This window comes from Octodon degus, unplaced genomic scaffold, assembly GCF_000260255.1.
Source record: "Octodon degus isolate 3935 unplaced genomic scaffold, OctDeg1.0 scaffold00126, whole genome shotgun sequence".
In the NCBI taxonomy this organism is placed as follows: domain Eukaryota; kingdom Metazoa; phylum Chordata; class Mammalia; order Rodentia; family Octodontidae; genus Octodon; species Octodon degus.
The window spans coordinates 515,817-525,588 of NW_004524702.1; the positions used below are offsets into that span (position 1 = coordinate 515,817).

At 59.2% G+C, this 9,772-nt stretch overlaps 1 protein-coding gene across 3 annotated transcripts in view; it reads left to right on the forward strand.

Moving 5' to 3' along the window:
* Window positions 1-9,772, forward strand: part of Myrip (myosin VIIA and Rab interacting protein) — a 173,579-nt gene that overhangs the window by 120,795 nt on the left and 43,012 nt on the right. For all 3 annotated transcript variants that reach the window (XM_023700819.1, XM_023700820.1, XM_023700821.1), the window contains exons 8-9: window positions 1,387-1,522; window positions 6,538-7,118. In XM_023700819.1, the coding sequence (XP_023556587.1) occupies window positions 1,387-1,522; window positions 6,538-7,118 (717 nt within the window). The remainder of the gene's footprint in view (window positions 1-1,386; window positions 1,523-6,537; window positions 7,119-9,772) is intronic.

A 9,772-nucleotide genomic window follows, 5' to 3' on the forward strand; every position in this document is an offset into this window, starting at 1 on the left:
CTGCCTTCAGAGCATCCCGGAAGGGAAGAATGTTCTGCTCCAGAACTCAGCCCATGCTGGCCTGGCTCCAAGCACAGCCATGGTCTCTGGGCCAGCATGTGGCTCCCACTCCCGATTACACACAGAAGCTGAAACCATCTCCTGCTGTCTCCAAGCCCCACCTGCACCCCAGCAGCGGCCCTCTAGGGGCTCCACAGTCTAGTGGTGGTGCCAGGTGCTTGCAGAGGAGGATGGTGATGGCAGAGCCATGGAGGAAGCAAGGGCCCCAGGCCAGGGTGGAAAGCACAGGTGGCAGGAGTCCCTCAGGATAGTGTTCTGGAAATAGACATGGTGCAGAGAGTGCTTATCACCTCCGGGCCCAACTGACTGACTGGTGGCCAGGCCTCGAGAGGCAGGAGAGTGCTGTCCTTGAGGGTGCCCCCCAGTGGATCCCCCAGCTGGCTCCTTCCGGTGCTCCCTAGCCTGCATCAGGAAAGCCAGCCGGCTGCCCTAGTCCAAGGTCCCAGGCCCTGTGCCTGGCTCTGATGTGCCTGGCTCTGAGCCCCGTCTGCCTCGCCTCTTAGGCTGGTTACGAATCCATGCACAGCGGGCAAAGCTCTGCCTGAACTCCAGACGAAGCACGTCCGCCGCTGGGTGCTGCTGTCTGTCCCTGTCATGCCGTTTCTCAGGCTACCTTCACCATGCCTTTACTGGCTGCAGTGCCAGGTCAAGGACCTAGAGCTGTCAAGGGAGGGCAATTGTGGCCAAAGTGTCCGGAAGGGACACCAAGCCCACAGCAGCTGGCTCCTGTGCACATGTGCACAGCCTGTGCCCTGTGCCCAGCCAGCCCTCCCCTTCTGAGCACCCACGGTGGCAGGAGGGAACACATTTGTCCTAGGGCAGAGGAGAGCGGGCTGCTGGTGACCAGAGCCCGCGGGAGGCAGCAAGGAAGCCTAGGCTGGCGGCTTTTCCTTGAGTGCTTGAGGGAAGCAACTCCTATTATTGTTGAAAGAACCGACAATAAGATACAGTTCTGTCACTAGCTGAAAAAGGCAAAAATGTATTTTACATCGGATAAAGTTGTGTGCGTGTGTGTGTGTGTGTGTGTGTGTGACACTGAGTTCCCTGAAGTGTTTCCCGCATCAGAACCCTGGATCTGCCGCCACTTCTCCTTAACTGAGGTGCTTCCTTTACCCTCTCTGACCAGGCAGTAAACCAGAGGCCTTGTGATCACTGGTGTGTGGGCTGACGATGCCTGTGCCCGCTCGTGCACTATCACAGGGCACTGCGGGGCATGCATCCGTGCACACTTGTGGTGCCTGCGCTACACACCGCTCCTCTCGGCGTGCGGCGGCTGCCCCACGCACCAGCTCATTTTCCCACTCTTCGCTGCTCTTCTCCCCACAGAGGTCCCAGTCTGCGTTCTCGTTCCCCGGAGGAGACACCAAGAAGACCACTCCCCTAGAGGCAGCGACGAGGCAGAGTCCAGCAGAGCCGGATGCCCTGCCCAGCTGGAGGAGCGTGGGTGGGCTGGACCTAGCAAGTAGGTTGTGCCCTGCGGCCTCGGGGTGGCGGCGTGGGCGGAGTGCAGGTAGCTGGACCTGGAGACCTCATAGTCGTGGCAGGGCAGAGGCTCGGGGTGGGCTGGGGTCCTCCGTTAGTTGGGGGTGGGGCCTCCTCTTAGAATCACTCCACGGCCCACCCTGGCTCCCAGATCCACACAGGCCAGGAGGAAGTGTCCGACCCAGCCAGGCCCCTAAACCAACCGCAGGACCCGCGGCTCCCCCCGCACGAGATCCCGGCACAGCCTGGCTTTCAGGGTGCCCTTTCTGAAGCCTGGTGTGAGTCGAGGTGACACTGTGGCCGTTCCAGGTGAAGTGAGCGCTCAAGGGCTTCACAGGGCCCACGCCTTGTGCGCTGCCCCTCGCTGGGAAGGCGAGGCGTCTGCGCTGCACCGCTAGAGGCGGCCAGCAGAGGGAGGGAGAGAGCCAGCTTGCTTCTCCCGGTTCCCCAGGCCTCTGTCTGAGACCAGAGGTGATCGCAGGACAGGGCACTGTCCAGGCAGGATGTCCCTGCACGGGCCGGCCCTGTCCTCACCCGGTGCGCAGGGTCTACATCAGGAAGCCAGGCACACACGTGTGTCCTCAGGAGAGGAAACGTGAGCCGTCTCCTGCCACACAGCGTGCGGTGCAGACCCCTCTCCAGAACAAGGACGGCGGCAAGGCCTGCAAAGTGCGCAGTGCTCCTGTCTGCAGGGAAAGTCGTTTGAGCCAGCAGTCTGAGCGCCCGGACCGGGACATCCAGTATTCCTCACTGCAGCCCGAGGTTTCCCAGGAGGGACCACACCTCGCTGACCCTTTAGCACCTCGCTGACCCACTGTGGAGCCAGCGATTCTGGGACAACAATGTGTTCTTGCCATCTGTGGCCTGGCTTTTTGTTTTAAATGCATTTTCTAAACCTCCAGCTACACTTGTCATTCCCTGTCACATGGCACATCCATATTCATTCTTCATAGCCCCCCGCACTGTGAGGAGAAAGGGTTCTGAGAGGCCACCAGAGCCCCGAGGACCCCATAAACCACATCTGCCCTGTGCAGGGGCCACCAGCCTCCAAGATTCCTTCCTGTGGCATAGCGCTGCACCATGCCCTCCTTCGCTCCTCCCCAGTGCTGCTGAGCACCGTCACTACTGTGCTTGGCAGAGGAGGGCACAGGCGGCCAGTGAGGTCAGGTGACTTCTCCAGACCAAGGTTCAAACCCTGACAGTACCTCCAAGATTGGACACAGAGCAATGCATCAGAGGGTGTTACACAAATTTGCACATGGTTCACACCGGATTGTCCACAAGTCTCAGAATTTGCAAAAGGACTTTCCTCCTTGTACTGAGGATGGAAGCCAAGGCCCTGGCATGAAGCCGTGTTGCCAGGCCCTTTTATGTCTTCACTTTGAGGCAGGGTCTCACTAGGTTGCTGAGCTGCCCAGGCTGGGCTCCAACTTGTACCTGCCTGCCTCAGCCTTAGAGTTCTGGGACTACAGTCATTCACCAGCACACCTGGCTAGGAATTTTGTTCTCACATTTTTGTGCATAAATTTCTGTAAAAGTAGGCACTAATATCAACTGCATATAAACATACACTTAATTCAGTAGCATCACATACACACAAAAGATTTTGCTCAAACATTCTTGCATATCCCAGGATAAAGATTTAAAATCAAAAGGCATGTAGGTAGAAATTTTCTGGTTTTCTGAGGAATGCTCAACCCTGCACCTCCCAAAGTATTCCAGCCCACCCAAGAGTCTTGAAGGAAGCAAGACATTTAGTAGGAAGCCTGCCATTTGCAGAGGTGTCTCACTCTCTTCTCCCTGGAGAAGTGCAGGACAGAGAGAGGCAAGGGGAGTCAAGTCCAGAGGTCAGCGGTGCCAGGCTGTCTGCTGGTCCAGGAGCAGGCTGCCCTGTGCGGACGGCTTCACACAGCAAGGTCACCTCCAGCCTCCAGGCGCTCCAGCAGTAACTGGGCTTCCTCAAAGGCATTTTCACTCTGTGACCCAGAAATGGCATCTGCTGGATATGCAGCTTTGCTGCTGTGCTGGGGAAATGGGTCAGAGCTCTGCACTGTCTCCAGGGCTCGCCAAGTGATGTGTGCACCACAAAGCCAGCATCTGCTGAGAAGTGGCAAGGACAGCTGGCCTAAGAGCTCCCCTGGATGAAGGCTTCGGGTCATCCCAGGGACCCAGAGACGCCCTGGGCTGCCCTGGCTGTGTCAGAGCCACGAATGCTTTTGCAAGGAAGAATGGGGTGCTGCTGAATTAGGAGGGGATTCTCCAGCTTCCGCAGGGGAGTGGGCCTGAGGCCACGGCACGTGGTCCTGACAGGCAGGAGAGAGGAGCCGAAGTGGGCAGGACCTCACCTGGCTGCCCTGGGAGTGGGGCGCAAGGACCATGCTTCCACCGTGTTGGGCCTGGGGGCCAGGGCCAGGAGTCCTGGCTTGGTCTGTGGCCCCAGAGAATGCAGTGGGTGGGACAGGGCTTGTCTGGGCCCCTTGAGGCAGTGTGCACTCGTCCTTTGTGCCCAGGCTGGATGAGAGGATCAGGCCCACAAGACCCGTGCCCCAGGGCCTTGCAGTCAGGTCCAGGTGGTGCCATGACGTGTGGCGCTCACTTCTGCAGCAGAGACCCAGGCGTGTCCCTGATGGTGGCCTCCAGGGCAGGTTCAGAAGCTCCTGGAGCCAGGCAACAGGCTCTGTGCCTCCTGAGCTGAGGACCCTTCCTTCCCTCCTTCTGGAGTGCCCTTCCAGGTGTTGTCTTTGTTTCTTAGGGCCTTTGCTTCCCATAGAAGAGGGGTGTGACATGGGACCTGTGGCCTTGCAAGGTACTGGGTGTGAGCCAGAAGTCCCAAGGAGCTCCAGGAGCCAAGTCGGAGCCTCCGTCTGCCAGGCCTAGGCCCCAGAACAAGCCTCTGGTGGCTGGGTCACTCTAGCTGCCCAGAACAAGCCTCTGGTGGCTGGGTCACTCTAGCTGCTGCCCAGGCTGGGATGCCTGGGACCCTTGGGAAGGAGCTGAGCTGCCTGAGCACAGGCTCTTGCTTAGAGGCGGCAAGGGCTATGCAGGAAGGATGAAGGCCCATGAATGCTAGATGGTGGTGACAACTGGCTGGCCACTGCCCTAGACTCAAGATTCAGAAGTGCAGCACCATTGCTCAGCACTGGACAGGGCCGGCCATGCCTGCATCCTATGGGCACGCATGGTGCACAGCCATTGTGACCAGTGCTAAAGGCTCATCCGGGACCTGGATATGTGGCAGAAGGCAAAGATGGCGGGGCCATGGGGCTGGCTCTGTGACATCATCTTCTGGTGATGGCCATGGTGCCCCCACCCCAATGGGCAACAGGTGGGGAGGGCTGGGCCATGTCCTACCCCAAGTACTGAGGAGTTGGGTGTGGACCTGCCCGGGTGCTCCAAGGTAGCCTCGCTGTGGATGCAGGAAGGGGCTGGTGACAGTGTCTGCTCCCCTGCATCACCCTCCAGCAACCCAGCGAGGCATGTGCTGCCCCTTCTCACTCAGAGGGGAAACTGAGGCTCAGGGGACCACACAGCCATGCAGTGGTGGGAAGGGGCTTTACCTGGGCCTTAGACATGGAGAGTTTTCTGTGACAGCCCTGCCTTAGCCTTGCCACTGAGCCACCCTGGGCACCGCAGTCAGCCAGAACCTGCAGGGTCACGGAGCAGCAGCAGCAGTCTAAAAGGAGGGGCTGGGTCTGCTGAGGGCACAAGAAGCTGTCTGGTGTAAACAGGCTGGGCTTGTCGCGTGTGATGTGGATGGCTGACCCAGAACAGAGTGGCCAGGGACCAAGGGTGCTGGCCTGGCCAGGCTGCTGTCTCCAGACCTTGGAGGGGGCCGGCTCGCAGCCATCTGTGTCCCCTCTGCTGCAGCTCTGAGGCTGGCAGAGCAAGGACAAGCTCAGGGCGACACTCGAGATGCCATCTGGGTCACTTCTCTCCTTACTGAGACACAGCGGAAGGATGAAGGGTTTACGCTGCTCATGGTGTGCAGCAGATTCAGTCTGCGTCCATGGGCTCTGCAGCAGACGGGACAGCAGAGGGGCACTGCAGGGAAGAAACTGTCCACTGCCGACAGGAAGAGGATGCAAAGCAAGGGGGGCTCAGCAGCCTCACCTGTGCTTTGTACTGTCTAAGCTATGGGACAGGTGGTACCCAAGCATCAGTGGACTGTTCAGTGATCAGCCCCCTGTGCCCCAGCACCTTGTTCCCAGCATCACTCCCTAAGTCCAGCCACCTCTGAAAAGCCCCACCTGTGACTGCACAGGCTTGGGGACATCCAGACACAGCTGTGACACAGGTTTGCTCCATCCTGGGGCAGTGGGTGGGAGGGAATCTAGGTAGCACAAGGTGAGACCCAGGCTCAGGATCCTGCCCCCATCCTGGAAACAGGGTTCAGGCAGGCTGGCATGACCTCCCCCATGTCCCAAGCTTTCCTCACCCATCCACCCACCCTGATGCCAGCCCCTGTGCCCATGGCTGCTGCCTTTGCCTGCTCCAGGCCCTGGCAGGAACTTCTAGTGCCCTCAGCAGAGCAGAGCACCTGTTGTCCCCAGCCCAGCACACAGGCCACCCCGGTACCCAGCTGCTGTGCAGTGCAGACCCCTTTGTACCACACCCACTCCAGGACGATCCTCCCACCCTCCCGTGTTTGCTGGGGCAGAGGCCACCAAGGTGCAGGATGAGAACTCACCTAAGCTCCCACCATGCCCTCCTTGTGGTCACATGACAAACCCATTGGGCCCTAGCCTTTTCCAGATGGGCAGGACCTAGACCTATGGAGTCTCTCACACGTGTCTCTGAGGCCTCAGGGGTCCTCAGGGAGAGCCCCAGGGTGGAAGAGAGGAGGGTGGGAGGTGATGGGAGACTAAGGACTCCAGAGATAGACATGGCCCAGAGGCAGATGGTCTGGGGGCGGTGGGGTGCCCTGCACCCTAGATGGGACTGAGGACTCTGGCGGCCCCACTCTCCTTGCCAACGGCCATCTGCTTCCACCTGCAGGTACAGCCACAGTTCTCCAGAGCCCTGACGGGAACTGGGTGGCCCTAAAAGACGGAGCGGTGCCCCCTGCACGCCTGCTGCCCCCACGGAAGAACGCCACGCTGCGGGCCCCGGAGGCACCATCCTCAGTGGCGTCTGCATACGAGGAGCTGGGCTCGGACAGTGAGGAGGACTTCAGCTGGAGTGTGGCCTTGAGCAAGCTGTGCCTGCAGCCCCAGGGCGATGCCTGCGGACCCCCAGGCCCCTCGCCTTCCCCGGGAGCCTCCCCTAACCCCGAGGCCATGGGCTCCGACTCCGAGACGTCCTCCGCTGGCTCTTCCCGGGATGTGAGACGCCGGGCCAAGCTCTCCTGGCTTCCCAGAAAGGGCCCGTGCAGCCCCACCACAGAAAGGCTGCACCTGCAGGAAGAGCTGGACGTCAACTTCAACCCGCAGGCTGCCAGTGGGGACACCTCAGACAGCAGCGAGCCCGAAGAGGCCCCCCACGCAGTGGACCGGCGGGCCGGGCGGTGGCACAGGACGCTCCTGGACCCCGAGGAGCAGTGCGCCAACACCTACGCCCCAGACCTGCGCATGCGCCAGGTGAGACGCGGCCTTCCCCGGGCACGTGTGACCGCCGCTCAAGTCTTGTCCCCGTCCCGGCCTTGCTGCTCAGCAGCCGGGTAGCCCTGTGGTGCATCTCCCTTGGAGCTGAGGTAGAGGCAGCAAGCAGTTCACAGCTGTGGCTCCGGCCGTGCCGCGTGTGAGCTCCAGGTTAAGGCTGTGAGGGGACAGGTGCAGCTCGCGGCCTCCTCTCTGGGAAGTGAGCTAACGTGCAGAGCAGAGGCCGGGACGCTCAGGTTGACAGCTTGGCGGAGGCCGCTGAGCGCACGCGTGAGTGGTCCTTGGCTCAGCTCAGGTCCCCGCAGCCTCCGCGGCTCTGCCCAGCTAGGTTCCTGCGAGCGTGGAGAGGGTGGAGACGGTCAGAGGTGCGAGCGGCCGGCCAGGAAGGCGCACACCGGGCACACCCGCGCTCAAATGCACACAACTCACACTCGCCCTCACACATCACACACATCGCACACATTTGCACTCACACTCATGCACTCATACGGTAATATGCTTGTACTCACACACATACTCGCACTCACACCCAAGACAGACTTGCATATTGACATTCACACACACTCATACTCACATGCTTACACACTCATACTCAAACACAAACTCACATTCACACCCACCCACGCTAACACATCACACAAGCACACACATGTGCTCTCAGACACGACTCCTGCATGCAGTCTCCATTAGCCCTGGCAGGGCCTCCCCTCAGGCGGGGCCTCCCCCCAGGCGCGGCCTCTGCCACCTCTGCCCTTCATGGCCCTGTGGTCTCCAGGGCCTGCTGTGCCTCCATGTGTCTGTGGCTGGGCTGTGAAGATGCCCGGGGCACAGAGCCGGATCACTGTCCCGCCAGCCTCAACCTGCTCACTCTCCATCCGGCGCACCCACTCCTCCCTGTGTCCTCGCCACACCCCAGCCCAGCCCACAGCTTGGGCAGACTCCCTCATCTGGTGCTTGGGGTTCACATGGGAGACCCGAAGGCCCAGGCTGGATGTGTGCGAGGAGGGCAGCCAGGCGGGCACAGTCCCCTCAGAGACGCTGGGGATGCGGGAGACACAGCTGGGAGTCTGTCCAGGACTCCGCTCACTGTTGCCCCTGGTGGGACTTCCTGCCCACCATGGTGCACAGGTAGAGGTGGACGCTGTCTTGGGGCTGGGGCTCCCCAGCCCTGGGCAGCTGACTGCAGACTCAGGCCTCCCTCCTGCTCGCCGAGGGACTTGTGGCCAGAATGAGGCTGGCTGAGTCCAGGCTCCCACCCCTATGCCAAGCTTAACGTCAGCCAGCCTGGGGTTGTTAGCATCCTAGGCTGGTCCAGCTGCCGGTTACGATTGTCCACACTGGTGACATTCATCCTGAGCCTTGGGGCCTCAGAACCATCTGGGTGACCCCCTCACCATCCATGCCCCCCATTTATTAGTGCCAGGAGGTATGCCCCGATGTTCTTGCTCAGGCTTCAGGAAGGAGAGGCGCAAGTATGGTGTGTGGCGAGGGTCGGGTCAGCGCATGGCGGAGTCAGCAGGGGACATTACAGGCGGCAGAGAGCAAGGGCCTGTAATGTCCTTGTACAGCGGTGCGAGGGCGTGTGGGCTGGAGGAGCCGGGAGTGCAGGCCCAGTGCAAGGCCACCAGTCCGAGCCACACCTTACCTGCCCCGCCTCCATGTGGTGGCGCCCTGCCCCTGCTGCCACCCCCCACCGAAACAGCGCTGGAGGACTTTGCAGGGTTCCATGTTGTCAGCGGCGCCCAGCTGATGTCATCCCGCCGAGCTCTGTGAGGATGTGCAAGGCTTTAACTGCAGCGTGGCCTCCTGCTCATGGCCCAGCCCACTGTACACTGCTGCCAGCCTGCAAAAAGCAGCAGCACTGTTGGCCATTGCAGTCCAGCCAGTTTTATCTAAGAAAAACACTGTAGTTAGTTAGCACTGTCATAAGTACTGCTGAGACTGAGCAATTTTTCCTCTATAAGACTATTGGCATCTTCTCTGTGAAAGCATATTTCTATTTTTCATCTGTTACTCTATGGGATTGCTTGTCTTTTTCTTAATGATTTTTAGGAATTAGTTTCATTTCCTAAATATATTATAAGCTTTACTTCTTTGATGGTTTCACATGAAATATTCTGTCACTCCCTTTTTCTTTTCTTGCTTTCTTCTTTTTCTCTCTCACTCTCGCTCTCCCCCTGCTCACTTTGCTCTCTCCCCCCACTCACTCACTCTGCCTCACCCCAGTTGCTTGCTCTCACTCTCTCCCCTCAATCTCTTGCTCTCGTTCTCTCAACCCATCTCTCGCTTACTCTCCCCATTCTCTCATTCTCACTCTCCCCGCACTCGCTCACTCTCACTCTCTCCTCCCTACTCTCTCACTGGCTCTCCTCCCTTACTGCCTCTTGCTCTCTCCCCATCACTCACTTTTGCTCTCTCCCCCCCACTTACTCACTCTTGCTCTCCCCCCACTCGCTCTCACTATCTCCCCAACTCACTCACTTTCTCTCCCCCCACTCATTCGCTCACGCTCTCCCCCACTCGTTCTCTTTTTTCTTTTTTAAAATTTTTAATAGTTTGCAAAATGAAAATAAATTATTTACAAACAAAAATGAATATAACAATAAAAACTGTCCAAAATAAAAATGAAGAAA